We start from the raw sequence: 19,641 nt of genomic DNA on the forward strand, positions 1-19,641 counted from the left end.
TTAAAATTATTAATTTTATATAAAGCGAACGATTTATGCCTCCCCTCCTCTTTCCAACCTACTCGTCCGTCGTCCAACACACATGCTTGCTCATCGCCCTTCTTTCCAATCTGTTCGCCCGCCACACTTCTCACTCATCACCCCTCTTTCCAACTTGATCGATCGTTGCCCCTCTTTCCACTAGACCTACTCGTTTATCATCCCTCTTTTTAACCTATTCACCCGTCGCCTCTCTTTCCAACTTACTCGTCTGTCGTCTAACACACATGCTTGCTCGTCGCCCTTCTTTCCAATCTGTTCGTCTGCCACACTTGCTCACTCATCACCCCTCTTTCCACTAGACCTACTCACCTATCGCCCATCTTTTTAACCTACTCATCTGTCATCTCTCTTTCCAACCTAATCGCCCACCCGCTATTCACCAAAGTCGACGAGTTTTTGAACCTCTTTGGGTGTAATATTGGTGAGAATCAAGAATCTGAGTGCTTTAATGGTCCGAAGCAAAAGTAATTCTAGTAAAGACAGATCTTATTATTGAGTTATCGAATTATGAAAACTTATGTAAGTGTTTAATTTTTTTTAATTTGAATCACCATGTTGAATACAGATTTATTGAATTATAATATGTTACATTCTATTTTAATATAAATTAAGAATTTTTAAAAAATACTAGAAGAATGTATAAAATTTGCCAAATATCCTAAAAACACTATATAGATAATGTAATTCAAAAAATAAATTATTTTTTTCTTTAAATATGTCAAGAACTATTTAAACTAGCATTATCATTATATACGATGAAAATGTTACTTATAGAGCATTAATAATGAAGCTGAATGTATTTTGGTTTTGTGCTTAGGCAAGAGAAAAAAAACCTAAACTAAGTAGAAAAGTAGTCCACTTGATGATTAAATATATATAATGATAGATATTATGATGATAATTTTATAATTTATAGTTATATATTTTTTATAAAATTTTTATTTAATATGTCAACTAAATTATCTTTCCTGTTGTTATGTTAATGATTTTTTGCCTTTGTAGATGATCTACTTGTTGACTGTGATAGTGATTTCAATGAGAATGAAGGGGATGAAATAGAAAAATGATTGACGGATATAATAATATAAGAGAAGGTCGAGGAAACTGATCAACAATCTATGATTCACGAGACAAATCTCACTAAAGTTGGTGTCAAAATGGATGATAAAAATAAAAATAAGTATAATATCTATATTTTAATGCTGAAGGTGACAAGAATAATCATGATTTTCAACTTAGAATATGTTTTACTAACGTTGAAGAGTTTTATGCTGCGATTAACCAACATATATTGTGATAATATACCAAGCTAAATGTGACTGAATTATATGGATTGAAAATACAAGTACAAGCAACTTAAATACAGAACATGTGAGAGATCATTTGACAATCTTCTATCTAAGTGGTTGGCGATAAATACTATGATAGGATTAGAATGAATCCTACTTGATCAACTAAATCTTTAAAAATAACAATCCAATAAAAATATGTTTCGAATATTTCTATACAGAAAGTGTATAGAGTGAAGAATGAAGTATTGATAATGATTGTAGAGTAAAGAATGGAGTATTGATAATGATTGGGAGGAATATGGTTTATTATGAAATTACTACGAAGAGATACACAACAAAAATTTGGAAAACACATGTGTCATCAAATATACATATGACAACAAAAATTATATATTTTTGTAGAATTTACATATGCTTTGCTGCACTAAAGGAATGGTTCCTATAGTGTAGGCACATTATTAACCTTGATGGATGTCATTTAAGTTATACATCAAGAGGTATATTATTGACTGCTATTGCGATTGATCCAAATAATCAAATGTATCCATTTGCATATGCAGTTGTTGAGAAAGAGAATAGTGATGCATGGAATTGATTCATCAATTTACTGGTAAGAGATTTAAATATCTCAATTAGCAGTTCAGATGAGTGGACATTCATCACTGATAAACAAAAAGTATATTGAAGGTCATTGCACACTTACTTTCAGCGTTGAGCATAGATTCTATTTAAAATATTTATATAATAATTTTTAGATGAAGCATAAGAGATTAGCACTGTAAAAATTATTTTGGAGAGTTGTGAGTGCTACAAGAGCACATGACTTTACGCAAGTAATTGATGAACTTCAAAACTCTGAGAATGATGCATACATTTGATTAACAGGTAGACTACTTATAAATTGGGCTAAATTTTGGAACAATAGTGAAGTGTGATATTCAACTGAATAACTTGAGATGATTCAGTCGTATTGGAAGCTCGTCATAAGTCAATCATCATAATGCTTGAGATGATTCGAGTCAAGTTAATGGAGATGATCCATATGCAACAAGATTCATATACAACAAGGATGGACCATCCTTGAGGGTAATAAGGTAGATTCCATTAAGTGGATCCCTGTTTAGAATGGTGATGATAAGTTTGAAATTATTGGAATGAGGGGAGAAAAAAGAACAATTGATATTGCTTGTCATATTTGTAGTCATAAGGAATATGACTGACATCTCTTGTTATTATGTTATAACATGTTTAAATTATTGAGAAACTTGGATAGAGTTTCATATACATAACAGAATAATAAAAAATAAAATTCTAAAAAAAAATTTAAAATAAAGATTTCATCGTTATACGAAGATTGATACGTAAAACCAAAAATACAAAATAAAAAATCACACATGTCAAGGTATCTCTATGTAAAATCCCAATAAAAAATATCATGATCATAATAAAAAAAAAATATATAAGAAAAGACAAGCATCTTTCTACTAGTGAGGCACGACCAGTTGTTGTTTATCCACCACAGCAGGTGAGTACTCCGATGTGTAGTGCAGGGTTGACTCCAGAATAAACACTAATGCCAACACCAATAATGAACATCCTCCGATACAAAAGAACAAATTACAGGTAATTATATGTTTGTTGTTGATCCAATCGTTATTATCATCTTATTTCTTTCACAGAAGAAAGCAGTGATGTTTTGGACAACTGTTGGTCATTTTGAACAATTTTTGATGATTTTGGATAACTCGAGTGATTTTTTACAGTGAATTTGAGAATGGATCAATTTTAATATTCATGTTATCATTAAACTTTTTTCTTCGTGTTGCTCTCGTGATACTTTTGACATATATGCTATTGAAAGTTCAATTAAACTTGGATCTCATCAACTTGCTCATTTTTTTATTTACAAGGTAATGGCCAAATCTTTGCCATTAGATCTAAATTAATCTAAATCTTTCTCAGCTTTTAGCGTATAGATAAAATTTTGGTTATGCATATGATACAAGATCGAGCAATTTGTTGTTCTTGGCACCGTATTGATCATTAACAACTTCTCCCATGATTAGCAATTTCTGCCAGGCTTTGAAGACTTGTGATCTCGAAGATCTGTATTTCAACATGTACTTGGTGGGGATGACACAAGTGCTCAACAATGGTTTAGAGATGACATGCAGTTCGGTGCCTAACTTTGATGTATATTTGAGCTCTCCAGTTATGATTGAAGTCTTCCTTCTCAAGAACCTAAAAAAGAATTTGAGAAGCTTATTTACCAAAAAGACAAAGATGGGTTGATATGATATCTTGAGAAACTTAGCTTTTAGATTATGGTGAATGTAACAATGGCTGCATGATGACCAATTTGATGTTTTCTCAACCATGCATTGAACTATAATCAGAAATGTTTATAGTTCATGGTTGCTTATGATATTTATTTTCATGGATCTGCACTTGTATGCTGTACTATTATGAAGCTTTCCTGATACATGGATAAATTCACCATTCTCCATCATGCAGTGTGTTAGTGAACAAATATACCATGGCGGGTGAGTCGGCACGGTTAGGTTCGCGAATTGATGTCGAGAGCTTTATGCTGGATGATTCGGATGATGAGATGGCCGAGGTCTCGGGAAGGAGTGTTGGAAGGCGTTGATTAGGGTCGAGACCGTTTTATGACTCCTCGGTGCCGGTCGGATCGCGCTCTTGTGCCAAGCCCCTTACCATTAATGGGTTGTTATCCTCCTACAAAACATGGCCTCCGTCGGGTGGTACCCAGCTGTGGCCCCTATGACGAGCAAATTAGTAACCAGAGGGATTATTTTTTTCCTCTTCCTTTTTTCTTTGCCTCCTCCCTGGCCGGGGGCCGGCCAGGGGTTTTATACCGTGGCGCGAGGGTTGGTGGTGCGTCAGTTTGGCGTCGTTGCTGATCCCCGAGGGATAGGACGACTCTTCTAACGGCCACCATTTCAGAATGTACAGAGCGACATAAGAGGCATCGCCCCGAGCTCCCTGGATGGGACGTGTGACATATCTTCTTGGTACGTGCTCCCGGAATGGGACGTATAGTGTATGACTCTGACTTGATATGTGGTGATGGGATGCGAAAATATATCGTATCACAGTGAAAGCTTCAAAATTGTCAGAATTAAATGAACCATTCTCAAGATTTTTTGGACAGATTATTATGTTTCATATATTATTTAGTTGTAGTATTTGCTGCTGATGTAGCTACTCCTCTTTTTATTTCTTTAAACTCGTAAACTTGGAAAGCTAAATTCTTCTTTGCAAGAATCAAAATGTAGGAAATCTGCATGACTTCAATTCTTCTTTACAATAAAGCCAGACTGGTCCTTTAGTGTCTGCTTCAGAAATATGAAGATATCAGCTGAAATGTGAATTAATTGTGTGCTTGTCAAGGCTTCAGAAATCAGGCTGATCTGAGCGGCAAAGTCAGTATCTGGCTCATTGGAGGCACTTGGGTCTGGTTTCTTTGTTCCGGCAGGTTCTCCGGCGTCGAGAGTGGCACGAAAGACCCTTCCATATGATCCTTCTCCGACCAAAGCCTTATCGCTGAAATTATTCGATTTAGTTCAGATATTGACATGACAGGTATCTCGATCGCAAGACCTTCGGGGGAGCTCCGTTTCTGGCTGCAAAGATCGAATCAAAACTAGCCAATAAAAGCAGTGATCATTCAAGTTTTCCGATGACAAAAACAAATCTCCGGTTAAGCCAAAACGAAGAACATAGTTGAACTTTACGTACGTGCAGATTCATGCCGATGTGCAGTGGCTCGATTCTGATTCCTACGTGATGCATGAACAAACATGACCTTCAAATATAACCTTACAATCATTGTCATAGAACCAAATTTAACAGTGACAATGGTGTGTCTAACTTTTGCTACCTTTTGCATCTCAAGCAAGCCAAGTCTGCACACCGGAGCATAAAATATGTACAAAGCAGATGATCTTATAGCAACGGCGACGGTGATCGATAGGTTGCTGTATTCTTAAGCCGGACCGCGAGCCTTAAACCAAATCATGGTGTCAAGAACAGCAGGCCAATCAAGTATTCTTTGGGATCACAACAATTATAATAAGGATGTTATAGATTCTGAAGGTTTCAAGCGATTCTGAAAGTTAAGATTAGATCAAGTAGAATTATAAAGTTAGAGATAGCTTCGATGAAATCGACATCATTACACTCAAAAATAGATTAGGTCACACTCATTCTTGTAACCCACCCAAAAAAAAATGAGATTCAATAATTAATTATTCTAAATTTATAAAAAAAATATAAAAATTCATATTAGAATCATATTTTATTAGAACTATAAAAATTTAAGATTGTTTGATGAAAGTTGACAACAAATGAAAATGAACTAACAAAAACTTGTTTGCAAAATCTTATTTTTTTAATATATATTTTAGCCCTAATGGCACTTAAAAATTCTAAAAAATAAACCTATTTCACCATTACTTCTTATGAATATATGTCCTCCACGTCAATTAGGCCATGGCTCGCCTGTCACCACGTCGCCACCCCACCCAGCACATATTTAATGGCGTATGACACCCCATTAGATGATGAAGGTACAGAAAACAATGGAACATAGAGATCACAACACAACAGGAAAAAGAATACAAGTCTTCCCCACCCTCGACCACCATCTCTCCTTTTAATACTCGGAGCAGAGAACGAGGGAGGGGGAACAAAAGAGAGGTAATTTAGAAGAAGAGTTGTTATAAAGAGAGACAGAGACTCGGCGAGGACCCAGAGAGAGAGAGAGAGAGAGAGAGAGAGAGAGAGATTGGGGTGTTAATGGTGGAGAAGAGGCCTTTGGTCCTCATCCACCTCCTCGCTGCTCTACTGCTAATGGCTCTCACCTCCTTGCTCCCGGCTGCCGCACCAACCAGTCATCACCACCACCACTCCGACGATGAACATGAGAGAAAGAAGAAGAAGAAGAAGAAGCCACCTCCAACTCCCCGTACCAGGACGCTCTCTCCACCCTCCTCTTCGTCGTCGTCATGGGAGCAATTCAAGAGCCTGCTAAGCTGCCGGAGCACCGCAGCAACGCAGGTCCACGACCCCTCGTCGACGGCAGCGAGACTCGGCCGCGCCGCCTGCGGGTCCTCCATCTGCGCCATCCGCGATGTGGTGCACGGCAACACGAGGGTGGTCCACCGCTCCGACACCGACCTCTCCTCCGAGGCCAGCTCCATCGCCCAGCACGAGACCGCGCCACTCGCTCGGGCCGCCCGGTCGGCCCGCCACCACCCGCCGGTGTCCTCCCTGGGATGCGGCAGCCACTCCAGAGGCGGAATACAGCTGCGCAAGCTGTCGGGGTGCTACGAGTGCCATGCAGTCTCCATCGAGCCTTCTTCCAGGTCTGTACCTTTACCTTAATACCTACTCGTTACATTTACATTCGAGCTTTGCTTCTGATTCATAATTCTGATGAACGAAGGAGGTATCCGAGGCCAAGGACAACATTGTGTGCGTGTTCCGAGTGCGGGGAGGTGTTCACGAAACCTGATAGCCTGGAACTGCATCAAGCCATACGCCATGCGGGTACGAACACTCATCCTACACGATCAAATTTCTTCTTTCATTTTTGCAGTCCGTAGAATGGATCAAAATAAACTAGGAACAACTTGCTTGAAGAAAGAAAAGAAACGGATCAAATCGAGAGGGACAGACGAGAGAGAAGTGGGTGGCGTCAATGGAGCTGTCGGTTGGTGCGTCATACATGTTAGCAATGTGTGTGAGACCAACACCAAAACCTCCTCGGATCCCATCTTTGCATCTCGAAATAGATAAGACAATAACTGGAAAGAAAGGCAAAGCAAAGTGGAAAAGACCTTTGAACTATTCTGCTGAAAACTGCGCCACCATCGTACCAACATCAACTACATTTCTTTGCGAGGTTAACGATGGTCAAATCGTTTAAACATATGCTAAAACACGGCTTAATGAAAGAGTTAAATAGTTGCACTCTCTTTTTTCTTGAATTCGTGTTTTTGTGACGACAACGTACGGTCAGTGTCGGAGTTGGCGCCGGAGGACTCGGGGCGCAACATCGTGGAGATAATCTTCAAGTCCAGCTGGCAGAAGAAGGACCGCCCGATCTGCAAGATCGAACGTATACTCAAGGTCCACAGCGCCCCGCGCACCGTCGCCCGCTTCGAGGACTACCGCGCCGCCGTCAAATCCCGCGCCCTCCCCCACCTCTCCTCCTCCTCCGCCTCGGGCGCCGCCGCCCGCCACCACCCGTCCCGCTGCGCCGCGGACGGCAACGAGCTCCTCCGCTTTCACTGCACCTCCCTCTCCTGCCCCCTCGGCGCTCGCGGCTCCACCTCCCTCTGTCCCAACTCCAGCTCCAGCTCCCCCTCCTCCTCCTGCGGGGTCTGCACCGTAATCCGCCATGGCTTCGCCCGGGCACAGTACCCGCACGGCGTGCGCACCACCGCCAGCAGCGGCCGCGCTCACGACTCGGGGCCTTCGGCCGCCGCGGAGGACGGCCGCGGGGAGCGGCGGGCGATGCTGGTTTGCCGCGTCATCGCCGGGCGTGTCCGGCGCACTCCCGACGACCCTGCGGCGGAGGAGGCGTACGACGCGGTGGCGGTCGGGGACGGATGCGGGGCGTACGGAAATCTGGAGGAACTGATCGTGGCCAATCCGAGGGCCATCCTGCCTTGCTTCGTCGTCATCTATCGGGCCGTCAGTTGAGTGATACATCTGCATAGATTCTGATGGTGATAGCGTGACAGAGAAAGGGTTGCTCACCCGCTTCAAAGTCATTACCTTCTCGAGCTACTACTCTTTTGCTTGTACATAAAAGATTCTGCTTGTTTTGTTGCTACATCTTGTGAGCTCTGTCTTCATGTTTTATGCGTAGTAAAATGCAGTTGGCGCATCTATCACAATTGTACAAGTTCGGAAGATAACGAGACCTCTCGAACATAACATGTCGAAGAAGCATTGCAAGTCCGGCAGAGACAACAGTGACCGGTACCAAGCCAGTAAGAGCATATCACATCATCATCATCCTTCCTAGGAATTTTGCAGTGTACCATGGCCTGCCCGATCGACTTTAACTCTTCAAGAGATGAACTACAGCTTGAACTATTTGAAGTTACCACTTATTTTAGTCCTCCACATGGCATGCCTCGATATTTAAACTTGAAGCACACATTTTTGTGATCATTAGCTCCAATGGCAATAATAAAAGAGAATGGTATACAATTCATGCAGCCACCTACTCCATGTCTCCTGATCCAAAGAGACCCTCCTCTCCCTTTTTTTTTTCTCTTTTCTAACGCATGGGTTCTCGGCAACCGTAGCCTTATAATCGCAGGGGACATGATCCGATTTGTCATCGAAGCAAGAATAGATTGACAGTGAGTTAGGTTGACCACAGTGAGCTCATTTAAGCCTCCCTCGCTTCTCTAAGGAGTGTAAGAAATGTTAGAATAAAGAGATAAATGAGTTGTAGAAGAAGAAGTTGAATGTTATTGACATATCCTCCGTCTTTATATACAGGTTAGAAGGAGAAGTTTCCTCAACGGGTTAGAGGATTTCCCTCAACAGAGTAGAGAGATTTCCTCAACAGTTAGGGAAATCTCATCTACTTATCATGCCCCCGCAAGATGGTGCTCCTATCAAGGAGGCCAATCTTGGACTGATGTAATGCAAACAGCTTACGAGCTATAGGCTTCGTAAGTGAGTCGGCCAATTGATCAGCTGTATGAACATGAGAAACACGGAGTTGACGGCGGACAACTTGATCACGTACAAAGTGGAAGTCAATAGCAATATGTTTCATGCGGGAGTGGAATACCGGATTAGCGCATAGATAGGTAGCTCCAATATTATCACAATATATTGTAGGAGTAGAATCGATGTTGAGTTCCTGGAGAAGATTCGTGATCCAATTGAGTTCTGCAGTGGTAGCGGCAATGGCACGGTATTCAGCTTCAGTTGTAGACCGGGCGACTGTCTTTTGCTTCTTAGAACTCCAACTGATTGGATGAGCACCAAGGAAGATAATATATCCCGATGTGGATGTTCTATCATCAAGGTTGCCCGCCCAATCAGCATCGGCAAATGCATGAAGACGAAGTGGAGAGTGTTTACGAAAAAAGAGTCCATGATTTAGAGTCCCTTTAAGATATCGTAGAAGTCTCTTGACCGCAGACCAGTGTAGAGTAGATGGTTGCTGCATAAACTGTGATAATTTGTTCACAGCAAATGAGATGTCTGGACGCGTGAGAGTTAAGTATTGTAAAGAGCCAACAACTTGGCGGTATTGAGTAGGTTCCGTAGCAGGACTTCCATCTGATAATTTGAGAGAACCGCTAGTAGAGATGGGGGTTGTAACTGCATTTGCATCCTGCATGTTTGTCTTTAATAACAAATCTTGAATGTACTTGCGTTGTGATAAAAGGAGACCGGAAGATGTGAATGTAGCTTCGACGCCCAAAAAGTAGCTCAAGGGTCCGAGATCCTTAAGCGAGAATCGAGCTGCCAGCTGTTTGACGAACGCTTGGATGCTGGCGGGATTGTTGCCTGTGACAATAATATCATCCACATATACCAGAATATACACTATGTTTCCATGATGATGTCGCAGAAACAACGAAGTGTCAGATTTGGAGTTAAGAAAGCCGACAGAAGTCAAAAATGAGCTAAGTTGAGTGTACCAAGCTCTCGGAGCCTGACGAAGTCCATAAATGGCTTTCCGAAGTTTGCAAACATGCTGTGGATACTGAGGATGAGTAAAACCGGGGGGTTGTTGCATAAAAACATCTTCAGATAGAGATCCCTGTAGAAAGGCATTATTAACATCCAATTGTCGTAATTGCCAGCCTTTAGAGGTAGCCAGACTCAAGATAAGCCGGATTGTAGTGGGTTTAACAACAGGACTAAACGTCTCAGTGAAATCAACTCCAGGTCGTTGATGGAACCCTTTGGCGACCAGGCGTGCCTTATATCGAGCAACTGAGCCATCTGGGTTCCGCTTAATTCTAAAGACCCACTTACACCCGATGATGTTTTGTGAAGGATGAAAAGGAATTAGATCCCATGTTGAATTATGGAGGAGGGCATTATATTCCTCGCTCATGGCAATACGCCAATGCAGAGATTTTTGGGCTTGAGTGAAGGTGGTGGGTTCAATGTTGGGGGATGAGGAATTCATGACAGCTTGTAGGTTAAGTACTTGACGAGGTTTAAAAATACCATGCTTAGAGCGAGTGGTCATAGGATGATTGGAGATGACAGGATTAGGAGGTAATGTTGGGTGAGGATCAGTGGCACAAGCCGGGTCAAGGGGAGACACGTCAGGGGCACTTGGGCGAGAAGGAGGTAAAGAGGATGGTTGTGTTTCGGAACATATTGCCCCATCAATTGGAGAAGAGTGGAGTGGAGTAGGAACAGAGGAAACGGGCAAGTGTTGAACTGGAGTGATATAGTGCGGATCAGGAGGGGTGGAAGTAGACGAAGACATGGGAGGCTCGTCCGATTGATCCGAAGGTATACTCCAGTGAGATAGTGAAGTGGTCCGTATGGCAGGATATGGAAGGGTTTGGAAAGGAAAGTTAGACTCAACAAAGATAACGTGACGTGATACAAAGATTTTGTGAGTGTGGAGATTATAGCAGCGGAAAGCATTATGGTCAAGTGAGTAACCAATAAAGACGCAAGGAGAAGATCGGGATGTTAACTTATGAGAGGCATAGGGACGTAACCAAGGATAACATAAACAACCGAACACGCGGAGTTTACGAAGGTTAGGGGGTTTGTGGAACAGTGTGTCAAAGGGGGACTGGTGTTGTAGAACTGGTGTAGGCATCCGATTAATTAGGTAGACAGCAGTTTGAAAGGCTGCTGTCCAGAAAGTTGAAGGCATGGAAGCCTGATGTAAAAGTGTGAGTCCAGTTTCTACTATATGCCGATGTTTGCGTTCGGCAGAACCCACTAGTTGAGGAGTATGTGGAGGAGACTTGAGGTGTTGAATGCCACAAGCTGAGAGATGAGACGCCAGGGCTTGATATTCACCGCCACCATCAGAGTAGACTGTTTTAATGGTAGACTGAAAATAGTTTTCGACCAACTTCTGAAAAGTGGAAAAAACGCGAGAAACGTCAGATTTATGAGAAAGAGGATATATCCATGTGTACTTGGAGAAGTGATCTACAAAAATAACATAAAATCGAAACTTATCAAAAGATAAGATTGGAGCAGGACCCCAAACATCAGTATATATAATTTCAAAAGGTTTAGAGGAGGAAATTGAAGATGAACCAAAAGGCTGCCGATGACTCTTATTACTAAGACAAGCATCACAATGCATCATAGAATTAGGGGACTTAAAAAGAGGAAGAGAGTGACGAGATGATAATTTCTGCTGAATAAAAGGTGAGGGATGGCCAAGCCGACGATGCCACACATCAACTGGAGCCGCAACAGAAGAATGAACAGTGGGCTGGGTCATTCGAGAGGCTGACGGCCATTCATAAATGTTGTCTTTATTCGGGCCTTGGACCAATGATGCCCCCGTGCTCAAATCCTTAACAAGAAATGAATCAGGAAAGAATTCAATGGAAGTATTGTTATGTTTGCAAAATTGAGAAACAGAAATGAGGTTGCGTTTAATATGAGGGGCGCATAAAACATCATCGAGAGTAAATGTATTAGAGTCAGAATTAAGCGTTGTGGAACCAGTATGAGTTATAGAAAGTCCTTTACCATCACCGATGATGATATCTTCATTGCCGCCATAGGGATTGTGAAGAGACAAATTCTGAAGATCAGCGGTGATGTGATGAGAGGCACCAGAGTCGACAATCCAGTTGGACTGGCTAGGTGTCGGAGTAGTTAGGAGATTTGCCTGTGGCCAGTGTGACGGAGTAGGGAGGCGGAGACGAGACCGGCAAACTTTAGCGGAATGGCCGACTTTGTCACACAGTTGGCAAACGACCCGTCTCTGATGGCTCGGTAGGGCAGGACGCCAAGACGGATGATGGCTGGAGTTGCCACTTTGCGAGAAGGGATGACTAGGAGGATAGGAGGGGTGTTGCATGGAACTCACAGTATCAAGAGGCGTAGTAGCCAAACCTTGGGTGATGTTCGGTGAGTACCGAGTGTTCTTCCGTTTAGACTTGTGACTGACTTGAGCTGTGACAGTTGATCCAGGCAGTTTGTCCGCACGCTTCAAAGACATCTCGTAGTCAGTCAACTTATCATAGAGATCTTCAAAAGAGATTGGCGAGTCGCGTGCCCGAATTGCAGCAGCCAATTCTTTGTAGTCGGTGTCGAGACCATTGAGGGTATGAATGACAACCTCTTCATCACATAGGAAATGACCTATCAAGGCCAAGTCATCGATGATAACCTTGATAAGTTGTAAATAATCAGAGATAGTACTTCCCTCTTGTTTTGTCTCCATAAGCTTGGATAGAAGACTGAGCTTGCGAGTACGCGAATGATTTGCCAGGGTGGTTTGCAGTTTAGACCATGCATCGGCAGCTGTCACACATGAAGATATCAAGGGAGCAATGGATCCAGCAACTGAAGCTTGAATGGCTTGGAGAATGAGACGATCTTGATGTAGCCACAGTTTGTGAGCTGGATTGGGTACTGGATTAGGATCACCGGGGATGTTGAGCATGGCCGGAGGACAACTGAAAGAACCATCAACGTAACCTAACAAATCATATCCAAATAAAAGATTAGAGAATTGAGCTCGCCAGGACGCATAGTTGCCACCCTTTGATAACTTAAAGGGGATTAGCGTGGCAGCATTGATGGAGATAAGCCCTGTAGAAGAACAAGAAGTGGGAGTCCCTACAGGAACTGAAACATCAGAAGAAGTGAACGAAGACATGTTCCTTCTTCTTCTTTTTTTTTTTTTTTTTTTTTTTTTTTTTTTTTTTTAGAAGAAGGCAGCGAACCTTGTGTGATACTCAGGTCACACAAGGTGGAGAATGAGGGAGGGGGCTGCTGCTATAGATTGCTTGCTGTAGTAGATTGAGCAATCTACAACAGTGCCAAAAACTGCCGGCAGCTGCTGTGGATTGCTGCTTGCTGCTGCAGATTGTAGGGACTGCAGTTCGCCAGGAGATGGCTGCAAAAACTGCAGCAGTACTCAAGACTGCAGTTCGCTGCTGTGGATTGCTGCTTGCCGCAGCAGATTGTAGAGGCTGCAGTTCGCCGGAAGATGGCTGCGAAAACTACAGCGGTACTCAAGACTGCGGTTCGCCGGAAAATGACCGCAAAAATCTGCAGCAGTACTCAAGGAAACTGCAGTGAGAGAAATCTGTAGCAATTAGGTGTATAGAGAAAAGCGGCAATGAAAGCTGCTGCGATAGAGGAAGGAAGATGCAGCGGTTGCGGCTGCTGCTGGCCGGGAAGTGGCAGCGACAGCGAAGGAGGAAGACGCGAGAAAGACACCGTCGTTCGCCGTTCGTCGCTATTGAGGAGGAAGACACCGCCGTTGAGGAGGCGCCGTTGTGTAGAGGGAAACGGCAGCGAAAGCTGCTGCGGTAGAGGATGATGCAGCGGTTGCGACAGCTACTGGCCGGAGAAGTGCAGGAGGCGGCTGCTGCGATAGAGGAAGATGCAGCAGTTGCGACTGCTACTGGCCGGAGAAGTGCAGGAGGCGGCTGATGTCTTCTCTGGTGCTGCCCAACGTGGGGCTGAAGGACCACGTTGTCCTTCCGGCGAAGAAGAAGGAAGAGGAAGGTGCAGCAGTTGCGACTGCTACTAGCCGGGAAGCGAGGAAGACACCGTTGTTCGCCGTTCACTGCTATTGAGGAGAGAATGTTTTCCTCCTTGCGTGACGGCGACGGAGAGTGTCTGCTGTAGGCAGCAAATAGGAGAGGGAGCAAGGCTGCTGTCCAGAAAAGCAAAACCGGTTAGCACTGGCTCTGAATCCGTGTCTTGGTGCTTCTTCAATGACTCCGCTTGAGGCAGCGTGCTACTGTAGCCGCTTGGCTAACACATGGCGATGCTGCTGTCGCCAAGAGGAGGTGGCTCTGATACCATGTTAGAATAAAGAGATAAATGAGTTGTAGAAGAAGAAGTTGAATGTTATTGACATATCCTCCGTCTTTATATACAGGTTAGAAGGAGAAGTTTCCTCAACGGGTTAGAGGATTTCCCTCAACAGAGTAGAGAGATTTCCTCAACAGTTAGGGAAATCTCATCTACTTATCAAGAAACTCCTTTAATGGTAGAAGATGAAGATGATTACGTTACTCCATTCATTCGATGCCTCTCTGGGTTGCTGCGGAGTTCTTGGGTCCACGTGAAGCTTCTTTCTTCCACTCACGCCCGCCAAAGTACACCGGGATAGCCACCACCGAGAAAGAGGTGAGAGACCTCGAGCTCAGTGTCAGCTCAAAGTTAGACTAGCTAAAGGTGCCCGGTGCTGGTTAGCAGGTAGCAAAAGTATATATATATCTGTCTAATTCTTTGGCACTTTGTCAAATGCCCTGTAGCTCCTGCACACATGAGAGGACATCTAATAATTAAAAGGAGGATGTGATCATGTGCTCGCGAACAACCACTACGCCTGTGGGAAGGGAAGTTTACAGTGCTTTCGGTGTTCGCTCGTACCTCTTTCGTTATAAGAGAATGGCATGGTTCTCAACCACTCTCTCCTTATAAGAGATTGGCATGGCGTCTCTACCACTGTTTTGAGACACTACCCTGTCATACTACGTTGGTAGAAATTTATTTTCTTACATAGGATTTGGTGGATGGAGATTTTCTTTAAAAAAATAAAAAAAATAGGAAATTTATTATATTATATTAATTTACTTGTTTTTTATTTATGTCTGTTACTCTTTTTTTTTTTTATTTGATGTTTTAATAAGATTTATTGACTATGATTACATGTAGCTATTATGATTATTATCGTGCTTAGCTATTAAAATCAAAGAGGAAAATCTTTTCTTCTCACTATCAAATTCTCTTTTAAAATTTTCATAATGTTTTGTCATCAAAAAAAATTATTGTTGCAGAACAAAGGAAAAGGGCAACAACTATTGCTGCCCTATGGTTTGGTCGAAGGCTGCTTATAGTCAGGATTTTTTAACCGCTTATGCACACCCTGCAGCCAAGGATTCTTGGTTGTAGAGGATATCATGGGAGCTAAAGATTCTTGGCCGCTCAAGGTAGTCCTACGACCATGGTTTATTGACCCCATGGGGCACCATAGGGTAGGGTACTCCAAGGGAATATAAGAACGAGGTAGAGAACCAGATTGGAAAAAAACATTAAGACTCTTCGATCAAATCGAAGAGATGAGTACTTAAGTATAGAGTTCACCTAGTTCCTCAAGGATCATGAGATTCTATCCCAATAGATACCTCATTATAAATCTCAACTCGATGGTGTTTCAGAAAAGAGAAATCACATGTTGTTAGACACGGTGTGGTCTATAATAAGTTTCGTCGACCTACCCGTCTCATTCTAGAGATACGCCTTAGATTTCGTAGCTTACATTCTAAACTAAGTTTTAATTAAATTGGTAGTATCTACACCATATAAAATATGGAAAAGGAAGAAGTCTTATCTTAATGTTGTTAAGATTTGGAGAGATGATCCATTAATCTTGTTAATGGATCTTCAAGAAGAAGATCGTAATAGATGGAAAGATGGAGACATATAAAGCAAGGCTAGTGGCCAAGTGTTGGGAAATCTGGAGTGACATCACATATGCAACGGAAGAATATAAAATAAAATCATAGAATTTTCCATAGAGAGATCATATATGTATGAAAACTTGTATATTTGTGGAAGATGATGAATGAGGTCAACTTCTCCTCTTTAACAATGATCCATACGACAAGGACTGTCAAGATGCTCATCAAATTATTATATAATCCCCCTCGCTATATGTACCATACAATCAAAATGAGGTCGCTCATTCTTACTATCTGCATAAGAGCTAGGAGCTGTAGATTGAGGAGAAGAGGGAGAGAGGAGAGAGGTTTAATGTTGTTGTTAGAGTTTTTACCGCCGAACAAACGAAGTAAATTGAAATCAGCAAATTAAACTTTTTTATGTTGCTTGGACTTTGTCAGGACATATCTCACGAGAACTTAAAGAAGAAAGAAGACAAGAGTTTATTTTAGAGTACAGTCTCTGTGATGACAAACCTTCGACGTTCCAAGTGCATTGCTTGCGGGAATTGACATGCATAATTGTCTTCCGGAGGATCGAAGAAGCCAATATCAGCATCTAATAACAGATGCTTCAGAGATAGATCGCATCGAAAAGGCTAAACTATTATTATTATTATTTGACGTACTAAAGATTGCAGAATCATTAGACAACTTTGTGTCACGGCCATTATTTCCTCTGGTTTCATAAGCTTCTGCAATGTCCCCATCCTCTACGGTCCCTTTAGGCCTATTCTAAATTAGTTGGCTGGAATATGAAAATATATTGGCATCAATAATGGAACTTGATGAAGATAGTAATTACGCTAAGATCTAGCTGACGTCAGATGACGCCTCACGTCTCGGACGACGCGACGGCACCCGGTCAAACGGACCGAAACACTGCCTGAGGCGCATTAACGCCCACTTAGGCTCGGCTCTTCATGCCACGCAACGTCAGTGTCAGATGCTACCATCTGCCCCTGCAAGCGGGCACATCAAACAACAGCAAACTTCCCTATAAATACCCTCACACTCTGAACGACCGGGGGGAAGGACAGAGGAGAAAAGAACACACCAGGGAGACACCTCAAACTCTTCTTCTTCTTTCCACCCCCTCCACCATCTACTGATTTGATCATCGGAGGGGTCGGGTCGAGCCTCCCGAGGCCCGACCCGACCTGTGTGTAGGACGACAGACAGAGCGCGTGCCAAGCCGAGGAGCCCCCTCTGGCGGAGACGGCTGACGCCGTCCTGATCGGACCGCCGCAGCCGACCACCTCGGTGAACCCGAGGACCGCACCGAGGAGATCCCGCCATCCGGACCTGAACCGAGCCACGTCAGTCCCGAGGCCACGACTCCTGATTGTTTACCGCAACAAAACTGCCCTGTTAACGAGAGAGGAGAGTGTTCTGCCAACTGCTGAGAGCACCCAAATGCCAACTAAAAACAACTTATATTCTTATACACCTATTAATCCCTTTACACACCTTACATTTTGTTGTTTTAAGTTTTGTAATTAGTATTTTAGCTTTTCATTTGAGCTTCCTACAATAACCTTATATGGATCAATATTTTCATTAAGGTAAGCATAAAAAATCAATCAAATCACTCTCGACATCGAATATTTCTCGATACACCCAAGTACCAAATAACCCTTGATAGAGTCATTGAAAGCCAACATATCAATTTAGTAAGGGTTCATTTGGGAACACATTTGAAATGAAATATGCATCGAGGATCCAATGCACGTTTTAAATGTAAATTGGTATTTGATAAATTTGTTTCAAATCGCATTTAGCTTTAATACTACATTGGAAATGTTCAAATATTGATGCTACCTCAGGTAGCCGTTGGCTGGGCTCGGCACAATGTTGGGTCACGTCCAATGCGCGTGGGCACCACAAGAGAGGGAGCCATGGGCTTCTGGGCCAAAGCCAAGCCTCGGTCTTTGTGTTGGGTTAATTTGGGTAACACAAGTCAGACCTAAACCTAGTCAATTCCTCAATCAAATTAATTTATTTTCTTTTCCTTTTCTACATAAACTTATAATTACAAAATAACAATTGTGATTATGTAAAAACAATTAATTAATCAATCAAAAGATTAAAAATAACTAGAAATACAAGCTTCTTAAATAATCAAAAGAATTTTCTAAGCAATTAAATTCAAAAGCTATTTCTCATGGATTAAATTCCTCATTAATCATTATTAATTAATTGCCTCTTGATTCTGTGTCATCCTTCCATTACTCCATAAGCTACTAATCTACACAACTCTGTAGTGTAGATATTTAAGCTTCTTCCACTTGCTGCTGCTTCTCTACAAGTCTCCCTCACAAACATTTTAATCTCGACTCCACTGCGCTTACGCATTCCTAAAAAGCCATCCTTTGTTCACGATGGAAGGAACCGCAGCAAAGCCCAGCATGCTCGCGCTCGTCTTCCTCCTCTCCACCGTACTTCTTCTAACGATCTCCTCTCCTTGCGATGCTACCCTTCTCCAAGACACATGCAGGAGAATCACGACATCGCGCTCCGGCATCGGCTACGAATTCTGCGTCGCATCGCTCCAGGCCGACCCCGCGTGCGCCTCGGCGGACCGGCGCGGCCTGGCAATGATCGCCACGAGGCTCTCCCTCGCGGGCGCCTCCGCCGCCCTGTCCGCCATCACCAACATGACCAGAGCGAAGCCTAATCCTTGGTCGACAGACTGCCTGGGCGTCTGCTGGGAAGTCTACGACGCGGCCATCGACCACCTCAACGTCGCCATGCGGAACCTCGGCGCCGGGCGGTACCGCGAGGCGGTGGTGTTCCTCAGCGCCGCCGTGGACGCGCCGGACAACTGCGAGGACGCGTTCAGGGAGATGGGAGACGGCACTTCGTCGTCGCCGTTGGCGCACGAGGGCAGGGACTTTGGTAGGGTGGCCGCCATGGCTCTCGCCATTACCGCCACCCTGGGGGGATAAGGAGAGCATATGGAACGGCACCGAGTTGTGCACGTTGTGGTTAGTTATCCTTTTGCTTTGTGCGTGCATGGGGTGCGGCAGTCCGCCACTACGTCCAGTGTATTCCAATAAATCGACGGAGGAAATAAGAGTCTTATGGGGTGTGCAGTGCAACAAAGGCTACATTATTAAAGTGGCACTGCCTGTTATGTGCATCATAAGCTGGATGGCACCGAGTAGGTTTAATTCTAAAAAAAGAAAATATCTTCTAATATCAAAAGTAAAGCAAAAAATATATCAGAAAAAGTTCTCATTATTTGTTTTTTTTTTATTTGATGATGCCCTCCGATTCATCTTTACTTAAAATAATAATACTTTTTTTTAAATATAAATAATATAAAAAATACATAAACCAAACCCAACCCAATTCAACAACTGATGTCTTTTGAATACCTCCCCAATTAAGCAAATTAAGCTAATTTTAAATTAGTTTAATTAAATATCCTTTCCCTCCTCATCCTCTCCCTTAGTCTTCTCCTCCTCAACCATTGCTTCCACCCTATTGACTATCCCCCATCTCCTCCTCTTCCACCTTTGTCTTCTCACTCTGCCTCCTCAATCTCCTTGTTCATACTCCTCTAACTCTATTTTCTCTCTCTCCATTGTCTCCCCAAATTTAAATAATAA

The 19,641-nt window shown here is 42.9% G+C and overlaps 2 protein-coding genes across 2 annotated transcripts; both read left to right on the top strand.

The window, feature by feature from the left end:
- Positions 1–6,050: 6,050 nt before the first annotated feature.
- LOC103970083 (uncharacterized) lies at positions 6,051–8,257 on the top strand. Its single transcript, XM_009383721.3, has 3 exons — positions 6,051–6,724; positions 6,805–6,908; positions 7,381–8,257. The coding sequence occupies exons 1-3, from the start codon at positions 6,156–6,158 to the stop codon at positions 8,064–8,066; spliced, it is 1,359 nt and encodes a 452-aa protein (XP_009381996.2). The 5' UTR covers positions 6,051–6,155; the 3' UTR covers positions 8,067–8,257.
- Positions 8,258–18,408: 10,151 nt separating this feature from the next.
- On the top strand, positions 18,409–18,975 carry LOC135596365 (putative invertase inhibitor). The gene has a single exon (XM_065088422.1). The coding sequence runs from the start codon at positions 18,409–18,411 to the stop codon at positions 18,973–18,975; it is 567 nt and encodes a 188-aa protein (XP_064944494.1).
- The last annotated feature ends 666 nt before the right edge of the window (positions 18,976–19,641 follow it).

The sequence above is a fragment of the Musa acuminata genome, chromosome BXJ1-11, assembly GCF_036884655.1.
Source record: "Musa acuminata AAA Group cultivar baxijiao chromosome BXJ1-11, Cavendish_Baxijiao_AAA, whole genome shotgun sequence".
In the NCBI taxonomy this organism is placed as follows: domain Eukaryota; kingdom Viridiplantae; phylum Streptophyta; class Magnoliopsida; order Zingiberales; family Musaceae; genus Musa; species Musa acuminata.

Excerpts from the sequence above, each read along its gene's own strand:
- LOC103970083 (XM_009383721.3), top strand. The coding sequence starts at position 6,156 with ATGGTGGAGAAGAGGCCTTTGGTCCTCATCCACCTCCTCGCTGCTCTA. Across the intron at positions 6,725-6,804 it reads TCCATCGAGCCTTCTTCCAG|GAGGTATCCGAGGCCAAGGA; the intron begins GTCTGTACCTTT and ends TGATGAACGAAG. Across the intron at positions 6,909-7,380 it reads TCAAGCCATACGCCATGCGG|TGTCGGAGTTGGCGCCGGAG; the intron begins GTACGAACACTC and ends ACGTACGGTCAG.
- LOC135596365 (XM_065088422.1), top strand. The coding sequence starts at position 18,409 with ATGGAAGGAACCGCAGCAAAGCCCAGCATGCTCGCGCTCGTCTTCCTC.